Raw genomic sequence first — 22,688 nt, 5'->3', positions numbered from 1 at the left:
TATTTTGTATGTAAATACGCGAGATAAATGGTTTTTCTACGGCCGTGAGATCGTTTGGAATACCAGCCCAGAGGCTATGAAATATTTTAGTGTGAAAACACCCTTTTAAATAAATATTTAATATCAACCATGTCGGTAATCGAACCCGAGACCTCTTGCATGGTAGGCAGACACGCTGACCATTACACCACGAGGCCGACAACTTTTTACACTTCCATTTATTTAACCAATTAGCCCTTTCATTTTCACTATTTTTTATTTATACTTTTATTCAAATATAAGTTTTTATAATGAATAACATGATACATTTTACAAAAATAAATATTACAATTTTTGAGTTTGTCCAAATGTTCATAGACATATACTGGATTTCACCCCCTCGGGAGTCATTAAGATTAACAAATTACAACAGGGATGGAGAATACCTTTGATAAGGGAATATGGAAGTCTAGGCATTTACAGGGCTTATGACCTGTCATTGGCTGGTTTAAGTGGCCACTTTACACACTGTGTAACATTCACCATTTTGCCTATGTTTAAACATCTATATTTCTTCAATTCTTTCATTTGTTGATTTTAGTGAAGTTAAAGAGCTGAAACCTTTATTGTTGTGAAGAGATTCATCTGACTGAATTATTTCACATACTAGGCAACGCCTGAAAACAATTTTCCAAGTTTTTAAACTTCTTCTTGGACCAGTTGGTTTAAAAAATTGAGAATAAGAAGAAGTTTAACAAATTGGAAAATTTTAATTATTGTATGATTTAAGTACTTTTTGAAAATAATGCTGATTTTTAGAGGAATAACCACAGAGAATACAATAAAAAAAATCCAATCGTAGCAATTATCTTAGAGAAAATAATTTGTATCAAAATCTACAAAAAAAGTGAAAAATGGTGGTTTAGGAGTCTCTCAATATTAAAGTATTCATCTGAGAGTCCACATATCCCTAAGTGGCACTCACTGTCGGGACATTTCCGTGTTGTTTTTGCACCGTCGTTTCTCCTCCAGGTTATGGTGGCTGCTTGCCTAGTGAAGTCTACCCAGGCCAGCGAGCTGAAGGCCCTCTCCGCGCAGCTCGTCACGCTGTACGCCGCCAAGCCCAACAGCCTTCCCCCCGCCCTCAGGAAGCTGCTGCAGCCGGCGGAGACGGCCATGCACATCTACACCGTCTGCAAGGCGGTTCAGCATCAGGTATGTTCCGAACCGATTTTTGTGAGAAAAACCCGATGATTTTTTACCTATTTTTAAATAATAACCCAATGGTGGTTCAAAAAATAATTTGATATTCATAAGTACTGTTAGTGAAGTGTTGCGTGTATTAATTACAGTAAAACCTCATTTTTACATTCCTCAATTTTACATTTTCCCGCTTTTTATACCGAAATGTTTAGGTCCCATTTTCCAATTAACGTTTTTTACATTCTATGATTATTGACCACAAAGTTAGCTACTGAATACAGCAGTACAAAAGGCTGTAGGTACTTGGGTTGAGAATTGCGAGCGCAAACCAAAACCGTAGACGTTTGTTGTTAAACTAAAAACCAATCTAAAACCGAACCAAAATTTGGTACACTTTTGTTCTATGCGATAGAGCTTAAGACACAAATAATTATTTTACAACGTCCCAGCATTGTAACTATTATTTCTAATTCAGTTGTTTTATGGAACGGTTTCCAGTTTGGCGAGACGCTGCGCGAGTTTGTCTGCGAGCTGTACATCCGCGCGCTCACCACGGGCATGAACGAGCTGGAGCGGCAGAAGCTGCGCGCGGAGGGCGGCGAGGACGCGGCGCGCACGTCCCGCCACCTGGCCGCCTGGTTCCTCGGCCTGGCGGACTACCTGCGCCCGTCCAGCCGCTGCGTCAGCGCCGAGTGCGTGCTGACCGCCTTCTCGCTGCACCCCTCGCAACTCTGCTACCAGCGCGTGAAGGAATGCTCCATGGAACAGGTCATTATTTATATTTTACGTTCTTATAAGGTTACATCATTTTGCAAAAACGTTTTTCATAACCCCCGGGCTTACGCTTAAAAATATTTCGAAATTCAATTGATGTGTCAAAAAGCCAAAATTATGTCGTAATAATGACGCCACTGCGTGTGCCTCGCGAATGAAGAATAAAAACAGGTAAACAACTAATAAAGGATAAATTATTGTCTTAGCATAAATTCAAAGCAGGTGCAGTGTAATTGACCTTTTTGTTTAAGTGTTCCTAGTTCCTATTAACCTTCAGGGTTAGTCTTAATTTTTTCATTTGAACAAAAACGTCACATTGACTTGTACAAATCATGATACGCAGTTGACAAACGTTTATTTTGTTTATTTATTTTATTTGGGAAATCAACAGTTCTACATACATATTTTTAGTAAACAAACAGATATAGTGTATAAACTCAGAACTAATAACAGATTTCCACATAGTATACAAAGTTAGTAAAGAAAATATTACATATCAAATAAATACATACAATTTATACATATAAAAATGTTATTTTCATGTACTCAATAATCAAGGATTTTTTTATATTTATTTTAAGAACATTAAGTTACTGTAAATTGGGCAGGATAAGGACAAAAATGCTTGAAGAGAGGATAAGGAGGGGAGGGGAGACGTACATATTTATTATTATAATGTCTACTAAGTTACATAATACATTTTTAGTGTAAATTTTAAATCTGACAGAGTGATGTTTGTGTAATCTATATTTTTAAATTTTGTATTGTACATTGAAAAAGTCCTACGAAAAAAAGCATTTTTAACATACGATGTTTTACTTATTGGTACATGAAACAGGTGTACTGTCTACAAATCCTGGCCGGCACATGTATTGTTATTAAACCAAGCAGCTCTGTACAGTTTAAAAACAATAAAGTTTTAATATCATAAAATTGCGATGTTTAAAACATAACAAAATAAATATTTCAAGTTATAAAAAAGATGGTTTAAAAAACTGCGAACTAAATGACAGTTGTTTTTAGTGATGCCATAGAAAAAAAGTGATACCGTATAAATAAAATTTCCCAACATTTAGGGAAAAAATATTTTATGTTATTTTATGCAAATTCAAAATAATTTTAACATGCTGTTTTTAAAACAGATTACATAATATTGTTTGAAAAAAATATAAAAATATTTTTAGTGAAATCATTGAAAATAGGTAAAAAAAAAAATGTCAATTTCCACTTATCACTGTTTTTACAATTTTTCTGGAAGTATATGTACACTATAGTGTAGCAAATCATTTTTTTTTAATGTTATTTTATTTTTTCCATACATTTTTCATTTCCTCACTTTACTGTTTTCCTCAGTTTTACACTTTTTTTCTTGTTCCCTTGAAAAACGTAAAAAGGGGGTTTTACTATAGTTTTTTTTGTATTTGTATACCTTTTGTAAAATGCGGTCTGGCTGTTTTTAGCAGAACATAGAATTGCCCTTACTGCACCCGATAACACCAATATCTATTTTTTTTTTAATTGCACTATGTTCAATTAATCCTCTCACCTCTGACGAGATATTTTTATTTTCCAGGGAACCGAAGACCGGGAGACGAAGGAGGACGAGAAGGCCGACCCAGATAGGAAGGAGGAAGTCTGCGATGGAAAGGGGCTTGCCCAGCGCCTGGTGTCCAGCGCCGTGCTCGATGGGGAGGGTCTGGGCCTCACGTCGGCCATGTGTCGAGACCTTGCCGTGCTGTTGAGCGGACCCAGGTTAAAGATGCTGACGTGGGAACTCAGCTGGTGAGTTCTGTGGCAATTTAAAATATGAGCGATGCAATTAGCAAAATGAATGAAGATTTACATTTGGTTCAGCCATATTTTTACCAGTAAATGAAGGGTACACTCCAAATGTGGGCTCATTAATAAAAAAATAATTTTACAGGATAAAAAATTAAAATTTAAAAGATAAATTTTTAAAGAATAAAAATCTAAATTTGTTATTTTATTTGAAATGTATTTATTAACCCTTACGGAGTATTACATCCATTTTACAAAAATAATATCATCCATTCAACCATTTTTTATTTATACTCTGTTTTCGATAATTATATTTTTTACGCCTTTTGAAAAGTTTGTCTGAGTCTTTTGTTCAGTTTTGTCTGGTAGTTTATTGTACAATTTCAGTCCCTGGTTTATTAGTCTCGATTGTCCTTGTCTTGTTTTGGAATGTTGTATGTCGTATTGTTCTGATATTCTTGTATTATGTCCATGTTTATTACAACTAAGAGGGAAAACATTTTTCAGAAGGTAATCTGGAAGTCACGGCGTTTACAGGGCTTATGACCTGTCATTGGCTGGTTTAAGCGGCCACTTTACACAATGCCTATTCACCATTATTTTTTTAATTTTATTTAACTTTTTGTAAATAATGTTATTTGTACATTGGCGGGCTTATTGCCAAATGGCAATTTCTTCCAACCAACCAATAAAATAATAGTTTTATTTTTATAACTCAAGTTACAGAACATTTTCAATAGAAAAAAAAATATTAAAAAGCTAAAGATATATAAAAATAGAAATAAACTTATTTGTTTATAAATTACCTTAAATCAAAACTATTACTCAATGGGAAAAAGGAAAAAAGAGGAAAGAGGAAAAAGGAAAGGAGGAGAGATTAGGGAAGAGAAAGGAGATGTTTCTTCAGACGTGATTTAAATAGAGATAATGTAGATCTTTGATGGTGGATAGGAGATGATTCCACAGTCGAGCCACATGGACACTATATGAGTTAGAGAAGAAAGAGGAATTGTAGATGGGTATTAAGAGAGTGCCTCGAGAATCAGAACGAAGAGGTAAACCATGAACTGATAAGCGTGGAAATTTTTCACGCAGGTATATAGGAGCGTTAGGACTATGAAGTACATTGAACATTATGCTTATGTTTGAACATTCTTATTTCTCTGATTCTTCCATCTGTTAATTGAATCTTACCCATGATCTCAATAGCTGCCTGGGGGGTGAAATCCAGTCTTTTTCTATAAAAATTTGGAAAAACTCAACATATTGTTGATTAATTTTCAAGAAACTTTGCTGACAATTTAATGCTCTAATTTTTACCGCGCGTTATCATTTTTTTTAAATCCAATTTTCTGTAGGGCTGAACTTCTTCATTAGATAAAATATTGAATGTTAGATAAAATATGTTTTTTTTTTTTTTTTTTTAAATGAACTTGTCGTGTTGACTTTACGGGACAATTGTTTGCTTCTAATACCCTCACATATATATTTATAAGATTCTACACCTTTTATCACTATTAGAAGAATTTTATGATTAATATAGGTATTTTTTTTCCGACGTTTAATTTTAGTTTATTTTTTATTACTTGCTAAAATTAACTGTTACATTGCATTACAGGAAGGACCTGTCACGGCATTGCTTGTCCTATATGCAGGATACTCAGGAGGGCACAAAGTCTGTTACTCGTGAGTTGAAATATCTCCATCTCGACTACAGCCAGTACGAGAACCACGAGCCTGAGGTTCATGACATCTATTTTGGCATAGAGAAAGGTGAGACCTCGACAAGTTAAATACAGTTGACCATCGTATTTTTCCAAGTACAGTATAGTCTCCGTAATCCGAACCAAAGCATTGTGTGAAGGGCGAGGGAATGAAAGAACTAAAGCTGTCTTATTGTTACTTGATAATGCTCCCGGCCATATAAATTGTAACGATTTGATAAGTGATGATGGACATACACTAAAACCTCGTTTTTACGTTCCTCAATTTTACATTTTCCCGCTTTTTACACCGAAATGTTCAGGACCCATTTTTCTTCATACATTCCCATATAAATATTCGCCCCAATTAAAGTTTTTTACATTTTCACCACCCCGGTTTCACGTTCAATTTTTTTCGGAATTCATTTGACGTGTCAATAAAGTCAAAATTATGTCGTATAATGTTGCCGCGGTCCGCGCGCCGCCGCATGTGCCACGGGAATGAAGAATAAAAACAGGAAAACAACTAATAAAAGATAAATTATTGTCTTAACCTAAATTCAAAGCAGGTGCCGTGTAATTGACCATTTTTAAGTGTTTTTGATTGGGGATTATTCATATTTACCAATGATATTATAGTAAAAAATATTTTGCATTTTTTCAAACAAAACTGCAATGTGTTATTTTTTATTGAATTAAAAAAAATACACGGATAAATAATTTTATCTAGGTACTTAACCTTAAAAACACGAAAATAACATTTTGAATTTGCATAAAATGCCTGTAACGATTTTTTCCCTAAATATTGAGAAATTTTATTTATATGGTATCACTTTTTTTAGTATGGCATCACAAAATTTCAACTGTCATTTACATCGCGGACTGTTTCACACTTTTATGATAACTGTTTAAACTATCTCCTTTTCACATTATGTGTGTATAACATCAAATAATATTTATACTGCCATTTTTTAAACTTTCTGTCAACTGCATGTCACTATTTAGTAAAACGTCAAAATTAGACACTTGAACAAAATGGTCAATTTCACTGCACCTACTTTGAATTAAGTTTGAGACAATAATTTACACATTTTTTTATTTACCTCGATTTTATTCTCCATTCACGCGGCGGCGCGCGGCTCAACTTTTGACAGATCGAAGGAGTTATGAAAAAATTCGACGTAAAACCGGGGTTATGAAAAACGTAAAAAAATTTAATTAGGGGAAAAATTTAATGAGAATGTATGGAAAAAAAATGGGACTTAAATATTTCGGTGTAAAAAGCGGGAAAACGTAAAAACAAGGTTTCACTGTACTTATTATGTATGTTAGTATGTTTTCTCAATAAAATAAAAATGTTTTTAAGAAACTCAAATTATGTGATGTAGTGTATGACTTGAAAAAAATTTGGTCATATTTTACCCACCTACTATGCCATAAAACATGTGTATGCAAAAAGATTGTTTTATTTCTTAAATATTCCAATAATCTAAAAATTCGTTAAACTGAATCTCCGTTTTTAATTGTTCGGATTATTGAGACTTCTGTATATCCTGATTTTAGCTTGTGTTTTCTGCCCCCTGTGTTTAATGGCTCTTCTAATATATTTTTGGTTTTCTCAGGATATGAACACCACCTGGAGATCGAGCAAGAGAACAGCGAAGATTTATGGGAAGAGGACACTTGCAGCGATCAGGCTGAATCCTTTTCTCCTAGGCCACAATGGGAGAGCGAATCCAAAAAGAAGAACTGTACAGAGGAACCCAAAAAGGAAACTAAGAAGGAAGCTAAAAAAGATACCAAGAAAGTTAAGAAAAAGTCTTCCATTAAACAAAATGTCAGCAGTGATTTTATAAAGAGTGAACCTAAACAGAGCAAGCCCAGAAAAGAAAAGAAAACTAATGAACAAAAGCGGTGTAGCAAAGAAAAAGGAAAACATAAAAAATATATAAAAGAAGAAACTATTGAATGCGAAATAGTGCAAGATGATTCGCACCACTTCACGAGCGGTGAATATCAGTACAGCAATGTTTCTCATCCTCCCCACAACTTCGACAGCAAATCTTTCTACAGCCAACTCCTCAATAGTGTAATAAAGAAAGAAGTTAGCCGGCCGAATGTGAAACCCGTCGGTAATATCTATTCCCCTCCGGTGATCAAAACTGTTCCCAGGGTCCAGCGGCCGAGTGCGACGGTCACTGAATATCCTAAAGTCACGTCGACAGTTGCGAAAAATGCCCCTAAAACCGCCAGCAGTAGTCACACTTCGCTCTTCCGCATGCAAATGGACAAATATGAAGAATGGAAAAATCGACAGTTGGAAATCGAACTTGGAATAGTAAAACCGGAGAATAAATTTTCGTGCATTAAACGCCCCCCTGAACACACTGCTTTCCCGAAACCATCCGTCTCCAGTGCTCCCGTTGCGCAAAACAAAACTGCCGCAAGAATACCGACAATGGCGAACGTCGATTCATCGTATAGAAGATACGATCTGGCTGTAGGAGAAGAGGAACTGATTAGAAAAAATATTCTAGCGGAGTTCTTACCAGATAGCACTCTAGAACCTCCTCCCGTCTATAAAATCAACAGAAACTCGGGAAAATCTAGTCTTCTAGCTTTCAGAAAGCAAAATGTCATAAATGCCACCAACGCTTTTCAAAGTTCTATGGCAGGACCGGTTAAGTCCGCCGTGAACCCGTCAATAAGTCATTTCAATCAACTTTTAGAACAAAATTTTAGATTATCGTCAGCCGGCCCGTTATCTGATCAGTCTAAGAAAAGCGATCACCCATTTTCACAATCAACGGCGATTGCATCATGTTCGAACCAAAGTCAGAAAAGAAGTATATCCGAAGCATCCAAGAGTACACATTCTGCCAGTAACTTGTCGCAGGACCCTTGCAAGGAAGACCCTAGAATGGAGATGATTCGCCAAATGTTACCGGGAACAAATGTCAGAATGTACAATGCGAAAACTAAAAATACGTTGTGTTCTCCGGTGAACGTAAAAATAAGCAGATGTCTAACCGACGTCAGCTCCGAGACATCCAAACAGTTCCGGAACAGTTTGAAAGCTAAATCTAATTACCAAACATCTTCAGCTCTCGAAAGAAATCCATCATTACAAACTCCCTCACCGGCGCCTGTTTCGAGCAGATGTTCCAATTATCAAACTGAACCGTTACGCATTATTCCTTCCCATAAAACACCCAAAGATAGTAACCAAACACCCACTTCTCTGAGCTCTACGAAACCAGCTTTAAAAGATCTTAGGAATGCTTACTTAGAATCTGTTGAACACTTCCCCATAAATATTAAAATCGAAACCATACCGAAACCCATGCCGAATGCCGCTGGCAATATCACTCTATCGCAACCTTTGATAAAACAAGAAGACCGAACAGTTCATGTCGACTCTGGTGCTACGAAAGTCTCACGCCACGAATCGACAGACAGAAGCTATACGAGAGTTGATCAAATAGTAAAAATGGAAAAGAATACGGATAAATCTAATAACCGAAGCATCGAATCGGCTTCAACGCCAGCTATAAGTGACACTTTATCTAAACTGAATAAAATTTCAGATATTAAAGTTCAAAAAAGACAATCACTAATCCAACAAAATTCTAAGCTCGCTCAAATTCCCCAGAAGCCGGAAGACTTAAAAATTGAAAAACAAGCAAAGAACCTAACTACCACTCGAGAATTATTAAATGCGTGTAAGAATGCCAGTAGGGTTTCTGAATCTTATCCCGCTTCGGCGATGTTTAAGGATTTAGGAAAAACAATAACTCCCGTAGATGCATTATCCGCACATTCGGAGGTCCCGCAAACATCAGAAAACGCAAAGGAAACAGCAGAAAGAAAACTAACAGTCCAAGAGGCGTATAGTTTAATTAAACACTCGGCCAAGCCCCCGGTTACGCAAAGCACAAAAGAATTTGGGAAGACTCTTGCAGTCCAAGTTTCAGAAGCTTCGAGCGCTCAAAATATTTTACAAAAAATGCAACAGGACATGCAAATTTCTAAAAATACGATAGAGAAAGCCTTAACAGCGTTAAAAGAAAAGAGTTCTTCAGTTCCAATTGCAAAAGGTGACAAAAATGAATACAAGACCTTTCTTTCAGAAATGCAAACTATGGTCAATGCTGGCTCTGGAAACCAAGCAGGGACGAAATCTAATGAAGTTAGAGAAAAACTAAATGATGCGAAACCCTTCACCGCTCATCAATCACCAAATAAACAGGCACAAACAATAAACAGTACTATCAAAGAACAACATTTCAGCACCCCTATAAAAATTTTAACAACTCAGCAGTATCTTCAAAATACTAATTCTAACAGTATCCCTTCTGTTTCGAGTAACATCAAGGAAACAATCCAAAATCTTCAGTCAAAAACTTCGCAAAAAGATGCCAAACCGGATGTTTCCGTTATTAAAAATAATCTGAATGAATCCACTTTATACAACAATAAAAATATAACAATAGTTAAGAGGGATAGCAAACTGGATAAGTCAGTGTTGCAGACATATGCGAGAAAGAATTACTCCACCAATTTAAAGAAGCAGATGGCTCTAAAATCAGTTGATAATACTCCGACACAAAACCAGATTTCCAGCGATGATAATTCTGTTGCATTGAGAATGACTACTCAAAAACTGAAAGGAAATGTTATTGCGAGTAATATAAAACCGATTCTTATTCAGAATAGAGTTTCTTCTAAATCCAACCATTCTACTGGAAAAATCGACCCTGAAAGAACTCTCCTCTCCTCTCCTCTTCAAGTCAAAGATACTAAAAATCTACAGGAAGCCATTTCAAGAATATCTGGTAAAAATGACCTCATTGTTAAACATCCTCTTAAGTGTGAGGAAATCCTAATTGGAAAAACCAAACCCCTTTCAAATTGTAACAATGAACCATGCGTTAATCAAACTTCCCTCAGTAAAAACAAACCAAAGCGACCGAAAAAAGGAAAAGTTACCAATGAGGGTACGAAGGAACCGAAGAAGACACAAAGGAGGAAAAAGAAAGAAAAGCTTCCGACTGATACAATCAACCCTGGTCCCGCAGCTGAGACTACGCAGGAAACTAAGGAGCCGTGGACGCCACTTCAGTGGGGCCTTCGACACGTCAAAAACTTGTCCGACGTCAATATATCCTACCAGCCGTTGCCTAGTTTCAGTACTTTTACAAAGAAGTCCGCAGAGCCCGGGGATAAAGTGGCTGAGGAAATTCCAGTACCTTTTTACAATTTGGGTTCGATTGTTGAAAATCCACCCTCAGAAACGATCTCAGAACGTTTAAGTTCATTTTTTGAAATGCCCTCATCTTCCGGAAATGCTTTGCCTAAACACTTTTGCAAGACTGAAGCTGTGACGAAGAATGCAATAGTCAATGAACTCCTTAGTGGCCATATCAGTATTAATAGTAGTAAAATTCATCAACCTGTAAATAAACTTAGTCACAATGACGCCAGCAAAGTTGATTATATAAAAGATCAAATCCCCGTAGAAAGTATTTTTAAATCTAAACAAAATATTGCGCTTCGTTCCTCCACACCCGCTGAAGACAAATTTATTAATGCCAATGATATCTCCGATCTTATGGAGATAATAGAAGGTGATCTCGGATCTCATAAATTAAAACCTACTCCGGTCCAAATTACCGGAGAAAAGGTTAAAAATATAGCCAATTTGAGTTGTGGAATAATCATAAGCGATGTACAAGGAGTTTCAACTTTAAATAAAGATTCGTTTAGTAAAGATAAAGTAGGAACTTGGCCAACAAATACTAGCCAAGATCTTACTCAACTGAATTCTGGGAGCTACCACCTTTCTAAACCTGTCCCTGCTTCAGCCACAGATAGCCGGTCCAAAATATGCCAGCTTCGCAATGTGCGTCTAAAAAATTTAAAAGGAAATAGAGAAATAGTTATTTCAACTCCACAATCCCCCGATGTGTCATCAATACCTAATGTTTGCTCTAAAAAAGATCTCTCTAAAATCGAATCAATCAAAGATCTATCTCACAGTTCTGAACAGAAATTACCAGTATTTGAAAACACTGTTTCTGCTAATTCAAATACTTCTTTGAAATCAACAGATTTACCAACACGAAACAGTTCAAATTTAGCCAATCTTATATGTGAATTCAACGCATCCGCTACTCCATCAGTATTTAATGACAAATTATCGAATGAATTGTTGTTACAACAGTCTGAAGATGCTGATAAATCTAGAGGACAGAATGGTTCCAGAAAAATTTTAGAATCTGTGACTGAAACAATCCCTCCCTGTGTAAAACCGAAACCTGAAAATATGCAGCATGATGAAACATCACAACAAGAAGGTATTTTAAATCCAGTGTCTGAATCAAATCACAAGCTTAATTACGTCCCAAAATCAGAAATTATTTTAGATTCAGCAATAAAATCAAACCATCTGCACAATGAAGTATCTAAACCGGTTGTTTTAGATCCAGCGATCGAATCGAGTCACCAGAACAATGAAATATCTAAAACCGAAGTTGGTTCAGATCCAGAGACTGAGTCAAGTCACCAGCATGATGAAGTATCTAAAGCCGAAGTTAGTTTAGATACAGAGACTGAATTGAGTCACCAGAACAATGAAGTTAGTTTAGATCCAGATACTAAATTATGTCACCAACGTGAAGTATCTAAACCCGAAGTTAGTTTAGATCCAGAGACTGAATTGAGTCACCAACGTGATCACGTATCTAAACTCGAAGTTAGTTTAAATCCAGAAACTAAATTAAGTCACCAGCATGATGAAATATCTAAATTCGAAATTAGTTTAGATCCAGAGACTGAATTGAGTCACCAGCATGATGATGTATCTGAACCCGAAATTATTTTAGATCCAGAGACTAAATTAAGTCATCAGCATGATGACATATCGAAACCCGAAGTTAATTTAGATCCAGAGACTGAATTGAGTCACGAGCATGAAGATGTATCTAAACCCGACGTTAGTTTAGATCCAGAGACTGAATTGAGTCGCCAGCATGATAATGCATCTAAACCTGAAATTAGTTTAGATCCAGAGACTATATTAAGTCATCAGCATGATGAAGTATCTAAACCCGGAGTTAGTTTAGATCCAGAGATCGAATCGAGTCACCAGCATGAAGATGTATCTAAACCCGAAGTTAGTTTAGATTCAAAGGAATCAAGTCACCAGCATGACAAAGTATCTAATCCTCAAAGAGAAAGTGTTTTATCAAAACCACTGAATGTGTTGCCCAAATGCTATGTTACTTTAACACGTTCAGATATATTATCACCCCTTATTGGAGCAGAAGAATTATTGAAAAGTTCTATTACAAATTCGTCAATCATTTCCTATGTGTCTCTCATTTCTAAATCAATGCTCCTCGAAGATAGTGAGTCTTCACTTTCGGCAGATGGAACAGCTTTTAACACATTACTTGAACAAAAGTTATTACCCATTGAATGTGATAAAGTTGCAAAAGTCATACTCACACGTATACCAATAGAATTTTTAAATCCTAAAAGTAATACGGTAAAAAATCATGTAGTTAGAGTTGAAGCGGATGGTAATGTGAAGTTTATTGAAAATGATTTATGCAAAGAAGCATCTAAACCTGAAAATTCAAACCATGTGAAATCCCTTGAAGCTGAAGGTGTAATAATAGAGGTACAACTAGAAACAAATTTAGCAATGGTTGACAAATCATCAAAAATAAACACAAATGAACAAGCTAGTCAATCCAAAAGTTTGTCTTCACCTCCAGAAATTGAACTTGAACAGTTATCTGACCTACGAAATGTTACAAATCTAGAAATCCCTATTAAACCATATATCTGTCTGCCTGAAGAACCTACCAGATCTAAAAAAGGAACATCTTGTGCAAAACCACCTGCTACAGAATCTGCTAATTATGAAATATCTCAATCTACTGATGCAGTAAGTAAAATTACATGTAATCCTAAAGATAATGAATTGAATAATTCATATGAATCCAGAGAAACTACATCTCCGGACTCACCTCAAACAGATCCAGTTACAGAAGAAGATCATAACATTAAAGATATTGCAAAAGATAAAAAGCTGTCCAAAACAACTGATACAGTTACTCAACAAAAACCTAGTAAAACAATGAATTTAAGCCTGAGTACATTTTCTGTGGACAGTGATACATTTTCCAACCAAGTCACTGTTAAAACACAAGAATCTGTTCAACCTGCACCTCCAAACCAAAGCTCGAATGTCAAAAAGATAATAATTTTACCGGAAGAAAATGATACACAAAAAACTCAAGAACAGGAAAATGTATCCAAAAATGGTAAACCCAAAGAAGATGTAATTGATTTAGTGTCTGATGAAGATGACATCGAATTATATATACCTCCTGATCCTATAGGATTAGACAACTGTGAAGTGAATTTCATCAATATTGCCAGTCCTCAAACTACCGGTCCTTCGTTTATTACTGTTGTTAATGCTGCTGATGTTGAAAATACACAGATCGAGTCTACCAACGATAATAAATTACGTAAAAGGGGTAGACCCAGAAAGGATAAAAATAATCCACCATTTTTTATTATTGGTGATGAATCTAATTTAATAAACTATGAAGTGAATTTTATCAATATTGCCAGTCCTCGAACTACCAGTCCTTCGTTTATTACTGTTAATGCTGCTAATGTTGAAAATATACAGTTCGAGTCTACCAGCGATAATAAATTACGTAAAAGGGGTAGACCCAGAAAGGATAAAAATATTCCACCATTTCTGATTACTGGTGATAAATCTAAGTTAATCCAAGCAATTGACGTCCCAATTGAAGATCAGTCCAAACTTAAAATGTCTTGCTGCGTGAGACTTATTAACGACGATTTCTCAAAATTAAGAGTAGACAATATCACTAGTATTAAAATTGACGAGTTACCTAGTGACAATCATAAAACAAATAGTTTTACCAGAAAAAAAGAAGAAGTAGCTAACACTTCTAAGAGAAAATATAATACACGACGGTTAACAAAGCAATTTTCACCACATACCATCAACAAAAATGTCGACCCTGACACTGATGAATCTTTTCCAAACAAAAAAAATAAAAATGATAACTCGTATCCTACATGTGAAAATATCACAGACAATAATCATCCTAAAATGGAAACAAGTTTGTTTTCAGTTGACCAACCAACATCTTCTAAAATGGTTATTGTCTCTGATTCAGAAGATGAAAAAATTGCTGTCGATCCTGATAAATTCAAATCAATTCAAAAGTCTGTATTATGTGAAAATGTTTCAGCTTCTGATTGTGCTGAAAAAATGGATTGCTTAGGATTATCTAATCAGGAAGGAGATAAAATTGTTGATCGTGTAATATTAGGAAATGAAAACATGAATGACCTATGTAATAACACATACGCAGATGGTGTTTCAAGCTTAGCTAATGGAATAGAAAAAACAGAGGATGTTTCTCATATTAGTGATCTCTTTATTGATAACATAGATGATAATCTTTTAAAGACTGAAACATTAGATCAAAATATGATTAAAGCAACATTTGATGAAGACAATATTCATGAAAATGATTCCGGTGACAAGGAAATTATTACTGATGTTAAAATTGAAGACAGCATTGAAAAAACAATAGAAACCCAAAATTTTGATGTTCAAAATACTGACCATCTTGAAATAGAATCAAACAATCATGTAAATAAATCCGAAGATAAAACTGATGTTCATTTTGAAATCAATAAAATGGAACCGCCTCTTATGATGCCCCTAATTCAAAATATTCCATCTAACGAAGATAATTTTGGTTCATCCGTTATCGATGTGGACTCCGGTCTTGTACAAAATCAAGATAATTTAGAATTGTCCAATACTGCACGACAGACAGATTCAAATATAATAAATTTAAATGTAACATCCGGTTCTCGAAAGGAAACATCAGAATCAACTGACAGGGATACTCCAACTGATGGAGAAGAAGGTAAGCCTGAAAATAAATTGAACATGAGTCAAGTTAAACTTGAACCGATGGACGAAATTGACACAAATGATAATGACAATGAAGAAGAGAAACTCAACACCCCCGCAAAAAGGGAACATATTTCTGATTCTCAGATGAACGACTCGATTATTGACGAAACAAACTTTAAATCCAACGATAAGAGTCATGAAAACAAAGATTCTGTCGAACTTAATTTAAGTGAGGACAGTGAACTATGTAGACATGTTTCTATATCTTTAGAAAATGACTCGATTGCCGACAAATCATCTGAAATGGTTGATATCCCCTCTGCAGAAGATGAACTGTGCAAGAAAGATAAAAATTCAGTTATTGAAATCTTAGACCATAAAACTGGAAAAATGAATGATAATAATTTATCTGATGATTTTCCCATAACTGAGAATTACTCTGATACTTCCAAGACAGATTTCATAAAAAACAACACAACATTTCTTAGTGAATTTGAAACATTTGTCGTCGATCATCAAGATTTAATATCTTTAGAAACTGAAGCTGGTGGCCAAATGGAAGAATCTGAGTATGTTGATTTTGAATCGGAGATAGACGCTGAAATTAAGGAAAATAAAAAATCAAATTCTACACTAATTGTTCATAAAACAAAACCAAAAGTATCTGATGAAGAAAGTGATTTGTTATCTTCTGAAAATGAGATTTCAAACGCCCCCGAAGATTTAAATGAATATAACATCAAACCAACATCTGAAGCTGCTAAAGATCTTGATGCAACTTCATGTTCTGATTTGATTAATAAAAATTCTGATGAACCTGAAACCATGTCTCAACCTAATATATTGGATCATAGCGAAAATATTAGTTTTGAAGCAAGCAAAGATTCCTCTGAATGTGTTGATGATCCACACAATTCCACACAAAATCTTGATATCTCCAATGGAACAATTGAAACTCCAAAAATTAACACAGATGTAGATGAATCTAACAATATTGACTTTGTTGAAAATCCGAATTCTAATATTAAACATGAGAGTGGTACTAGCAAAATTCTTAAAGAATGTCCAACCTTGCCTGATCTACCACTTCAGCATCAGTCAGCAAGTAACGAATCAGGGTCTGATGACATTAAAAATGAAAAATCTGATGTTGACCAATGTCTGAACTTTCGAGACTCTCAATTAATACCCCAATCGAAACAATTAGTTATGCCTGAATCAGATCAATGTGACTTGGGTGAGCCAGTTAAAGATGAGACTGAAATTTTGGAAGAGAAAGAAACATCAATGAGAGAATTAGATGCTACTGAAAATAATTTTTTAGTTATACCACCTAAAGTTTCCATTACTCAGACATCAATTATGATCAGAAAAGGATTTCACCCTATTACAGATAAATCATCTTCGGTTAGTATGTTCGTTTCCTCTCTCATAACATCAGATTTGGATACAAGTAGCATACCTCAAAATTCTTCCGACGAATCCATTGATCTAGAAGTTGAAAGTGCAATAGAACAAAGCCCTAAATTGATTAACCCAATAAGGACTTATCAAAAATCTACGGCTACGAGTTTGAGAAAAAGAAAATTAAGCTTTGATGTGAATTGTACCAGTAAAACTCCCCGAATCAACATGCCCAAGACTCATTGTCGGAATACGACATCTGTCGATCAGAAAATGTACGATAAATTCAGTGTTAAGGAGGTTCTTCTGATGGATAATTTTTCTGATAAATTACCTAACCTTGTCAAAGAAGAACCCGAAGACTCCTCCGACAAGCCGGGTGTTGAATTCGAATTAAATGATTTTTTATTTGAAGCTGATTCTTGCGAAAGTAATCAGAGAGAATCATTTTATTCCCCAATATTTGGAGATATGGAAACAAATATAGATACAGAAGTACCCACCGATGAATTCACCACAAACAATAAGGATCTGGAAGAAGCGAGTGATGAAAAGAAGAAAGGCTCTGAATTTCGAGAGGGTTTTGGTTTTAGGTCCGGCAGAGAAGACACCAGTGACTTGCTCCAAGGTCGCCCACACGGGCCGGCGGCAGCGCTGTCGGACTCGCCACACCCTTGGCTGCCCAGAGCCCTCCACGCTTCCCCAGCTAGCCAGGATCCAGCCATGGTGCGCAAACTCCTTACCATGCAGGCTAACTTGGAGAACCACTTCAACAGCCGCTTGCTCGCCAATAGACAATCCAACAACACTAGGGAAGGTTTTTTACCACTCAGAGATGGAAATAAAGTTGAGAAAATAAAGGCCAAGAGTTTAGAATTTCGAAAACTATTCACCAAAAATAACTCGTTTGATAAATTTAAACTTTTGTCTGATCAGGCGGATGATATATTTTCTAGGGTTCCGGGAATGAGAGATCTCGATTTCATAGTGCCCCAGCCCACAATCACTACAGTTAATGTTGTCCAATTAGGGCAGTTACCGGTTAGCTCTGCTCAACAAAGTCCTTTACCGGGAACCCCAACTAGGCCGAACACAACTGGCGAATACTTGGACAACTCTACAGAATATAGGAGTCCGGCAAATGAAGATTCTCACCAATCTGGAAATCGTGACAATGAAACTAATAGTATAAATAATGCTGAAAATGTTACAAAAATCGATAATGGTAATAAATTAACCAATAATTTGGCAGAAGATCCTAATAATATAGTCAACGATCAACCTAAATCCAAAGAGAAACATTACGAAGTTGGTCAAAATTCCACTGAGACAGTGACCGTACATGATGCTTTGAATCTATCAACTACCAGTTCTGGACAAATAATGGATGGGAATGTTCAACTAATATTCACTTCTCAGCCCTTGACCCAACATACTTATGTGTCAACCAATGTTCAGAGCGAGCAAAAGGATCTTGCCCGAGAACAAATAGATTCTTCTATGAACTCGACTCATACTTCAAATGCCAACTTCATTCCTGTAAGCAGAGCGCAAACTCTCGTCAACATCTTATCTCAAAAGATCTTGCGGCCACCAGTAAGTGGCGCAGGTACCCAACAAGTTCAAATGGCAACATTTCCAAAGGGCACTCCTATAAGCGCCATGTCTCTCCAGCAAGCCCTCGCCCAGATATTACCGCCCCCTTTGAGTCAATCTTCTGGGGATGGATCGACAAACATCAGCCACTCTTCCGGACCACAAATAGTTCACATTGTACAAGGAAAGACTGCGGGACAGCCGGGTAATTCCTTCAGTGGACTCCTCATGGATAACTCTCAGCAGTCTGTTGTCAATGCATCCGGAGCTTCCCAAGTCTTGCACATAGTACAAGGAAAGAACTCCACGGTTACCGGTGGTAATTCTACAGTTCTTACAGGACAATCGCAATTGACCGGTACCACATTTGGAGGATTATCTCTTGTAGATGGATCGCAGCAAGGAGGCAATCAAGTGTTACACATATTGAATGCGGGATCTCAGTCCAAAAACAACGCTGCTGCAGCTCAGCTGCTTAAGAGAGTCAATCTCTTGACCAGTTTAACCAACACGCAGGGAAACGAACAAAAAATGTTGCAGTTTCTTTGCAAATCTGCAGATGGAAAATCCATACAGTTAAATGCTCAGCATCAAAGAGGGATGGTTTTGAGATTGCAGCCAATCCAATCTGAAACACCTGTCACAGCAGCTCAGAAGTCTACTGAAAGTCCGACAGTCCACACCAATACAACGCTGCCACAGTCTAATGTGAAAAAATCACCTGTCACTGATCAGTCTCAAGAAATTAAATCACGGTCAATATACGAAGAGAACTATGCAAAATTTATACAAAACTCATCCAGTAAATTATCTCCAATTAGTCCAGAAAGATCTACTAGCCTTCCTAAGTTTAATCAAGCCTTTGGTAAGTCGGTGTTTCAGGACAATAATGGAATACCGAAGAGTAACGAGTCGGTAGAATGCACTCAAAATCAAGCTGCCACCGTCGTTAGTGAACAGCAATCTCAAGACCTCACCACAGAGCTTGGTATGGGACAAATGGGTCAACTTAGCAGTCCTCCGCTTCTAATCAGGAAGAACTCTGTACAAGGAACTACACAAAATTTGATAGGCCAAGTTAAATCTTCCGTTACTCCTATGAACATTCAAACCATGCACGGAGGAGTCATTTACACAAGGCAGATACCTGTAAACATAGGAGGAGGCCAAACAATCAACTTAATTACTGTGCCCAGTACCGACATTCTTGATGAAGCTCATATACAAGCGATACAGAAGCAGGTTCAAGATAAATCTAATTTGGGTGAGCAGCAACAAGGGGAACAGCAAATTGTGAAAGTTGTTCCTCAAGAACAGCAACAATCCAACATCATCTGTCACATGGACTCTGCTTCGGACGATGCCAACCAAGGATTTGCAGACCAGACTCAGAATACTGTCAGCACTCACCCACTGCTCACCCAAATGAGAATCAAGGTACCGATGCTCAGTAAAGGAGGTTCACAAATGGTTGCCGGAACGAGACTTGTCAGACCTGTCTTGCAAATACAAAGGAACGTTATTCCCGGGACCAACCCAGCTGTTTACCAACAACTCGTTCTGACAACAGCCCCCACTTTACGACCGCCGACTCCCGCTCCCCAGCAACCAGTTAAACCTCCTCGCCCTCCTACCGCCCCGCAGCAAGAATCCAATCTAAGCTCCTCCACTCTCGAACAACTGAGGGAATTTGATATGGTATTGGAACAAGTCAAAGAGCGGAGCACTGTTCAACCCGGAAGTAATAGCAATTCTGCTTTTTCCGATTCGTCACCCCAAAGGCAAACTGTTGACAATTCAGATATTATTGTTTCCCAACCCAATGTTAGTCAGACTACACAGAGAGAGGTTCTCTACTCTATCGGGCCCAACCAAACTGTTAACGTAACCTATCTAAATCCCAAAGTTATTTCCAATAACCAAACCATTATGGGATCTTCTTATACTTCAAATCCTGAATCTCCCGCTATAGTTAACATGGGACAGCAGAATTCTCCATCTCTGCAAATATCTCACGGATTGTCCAACTCAGTGAATCACCCAAAGCCAAATACTCCCACGAAAGTTAGTACAAAATCTATGAAGCCTAAAACTACAAAGCCTCCGAGTATCACTCCCAGTAGCTCAAAAGCGAGTCCTGTCGCCGCTAAAACCTCTTTGCAAAAACCACTAGAAGATGAGCAAACTACCCAACGAATTTTATACATATTAGCAGAGTACAAAGAACAAGTTGAAAATTCACCTGATAAAGATAAACCTGCGCCTAGAAGGCGTTCCAATCCACCTACCAACCCCTCCACATCTTCCAAGAGAAAGAAGGGATCTGGAGGCAGCTGTAAGAAGGGCCAAAGTGCTCAGGAGATGAGTCCTTCCGGAGACGATACAGGACACACAATGGGTTCAGAAGACAGTTCCTGCGGCTTGTCTCAAGGAGATTGCGCAGACAACAGCATTCAAGGACCAGAGAGCCAGTCTCCCCAGGGTAGCCCCCAGAAAGCGGCGAGGAAATTGGTCTTCCCTCAAGAACAGGAAACCGCTGCTACTCCTGTCAGTCAACCGCAAAGAAATGTTATCATAGCCGATGGGCAAACTATCGCCATGACGAGACCGGGCCCAGGTGGTAAGGCGACAGCAGTTTTAATGCCAGCAAACTATTTACTCCCAATGTCCATGATGAAAGGAGGACAACAAATCACAATCGTCACGAATCAAGGTCCCAAGATTCTAAACATACCGCAACAAGGGGAAGGAACAACCAATACTCTGTTTCTGCAACGCCTCATTAGTCCCGCTGGTCTAAAGCCGATGCTAGCGAGACCCGGCCAAGTTCGGCAGGTGAGGTTGCCGGCAAACACCGTACAGAACTTGCAAGCTTTTAATTTGACAACGACCACAGCGAACCAAGAAGGTACAAACAATTGGATCGGGAACACTCTAAACAATCAGCAGCCAAAGCTGCTTGTCGAGTACAGCCCCAACGTTACCGTCGGACAAGACCTCAATCCGGACTCTGTAAAGTCTGAAGCGTCCGATGCGCAGTCGCTCAAAGAAGAAAACATGTCGATAGGAAGCGAGAGCCTGGCAACACCGAGACACAGCGACTCGAGAGAAGCTCTCAGTGACGACCTCAACATGAAGAACCGTTCTGGGGACGAAGGAATATTCTCCGGACAAACCGACAGCGCTACCGATGACTCGGTTCAAAGCTCCATACAGAACAGACCCGAGCACATACTGCAACACATTCAAGTCTCCAAAAATACAACAAATCACACCGTCAACTTGATTCAAGTTCACTCCCTGAATCCAAACGAGCCCGGAAAGATATTTTCCGTTCAGAATCCAGCCAGTCTCGGCTCCTTGATCCAACTGGCCGGCAAGTCAACTCTAGGGCAGACCTTCCAGACTATCAACGTGTCCGGGATAAACCAAGACCCGAAGGTGTCTCCCGATGTGCAGGAGTGCGCGCAGAATCTCCTCCTGGTGAGGAAGCAGTTCGACGGGCAGTTTGGTTTGGAGAGCGAGCTGAAGGCGTCTCCCGGAGCGGGCCTGCAGCAGGATATGCAGTCGGTGGAAGCGAGCCCTTCTCCGGGTTCGCAGCAGAACTACGGCTTGGGACATGCGGAGCACCTCGACGATGGACATTCTCTGGGGAAAGTGAACAGCGATGCAAACGTCCCATGGAGGTGAGCCATTTCTTTTGATGTAAACAAATTATTTATTACGTGACAGAAGTATGGTCAATCTTAAGCTAGGGTTTCCTAGGACAGCGATGCCCGCATCTTAACGGCCGTAGTGAATGGTGATGCGGTGGACAGCCGTCGTAACGTCGACTAGAGAGTGGTTTCCTAGGGAAGCGGTGTTAAATGGTGTTGATAACACCGTTTTCCTAGGAAACCACACTCTAGTCGACGTTACGACGGCTGTCCACCGCATCACCGTTCACTACGGCCGTTAAAATACGGGCACCGCTGTCCTAGGAAACCCTAGCTTTATGCTTCGAAATGAGGAAGTTTGGTGCTATGGAAAATAGGGTGTATGAAATACTGTCAAGTATTTGCTCATTATTAACTAACTAAACTAGTATTAGTAGCATAAAAAATTGTTTTGAATTCCCGCTAAATCAGTCATTCCATTGGCCACACCCTTAATACGTCACGATTCATGTTTATTTGTTCCTGACCATTTAAATTTGTTAAGAACATTGTCACGAATCTTGACGTCACAACTATCAAGGCCAAACATGTTGGCCTTATATATATTTG

At 37.8% G+C, this 22,688-nt stretch overlaps 1 protein-coding gene across 1 annotated transcript in view; it reads left to right on the top strand.

Moving 5' to 3' along the window:
• LOC148283526 (uncharacterized) overlaps positions 1-22,688 on the top strand; it is a 50,814-nt gene that overhangs the window by 14,235 nt on the left and 13,891 nt on the right. Inside the window, 5 exon segments of the mRNA XM_088243701.1 lie at positions 1,012-1,194; positions 1,681-1,950; positions 3,530-3,738; positions 5,354-5,508; positions 7,061-22,109. Coding sequence (XP_088099827.1) covers positions 1,012-1,194; positions 1,681-1,950; positions 3,530-3,738; positions 5,354-5,508; positions 7,061-22,109 — 15,866 coding nt within the window.

Source organism: Micrasema longulum, unplaced genomic scaffold, assembly GCF_059751315.1.
Source record: "Micrasema longulum isolate JH-2025_06_02 unplaced genomic scaffold, ASM5975131v1 h1tg000225l, whole genome shotgun sequence".
Classification (NCBI taxonomy): Eukaryota; Metazoa; Arthropoda; class Insecta; order Trichoptera; family Brachycentridae; genus Micrasema; species Micrasema longulum.
This window is presented reverse-complemented; position numbering and strand designations above follow the sequence as displayed.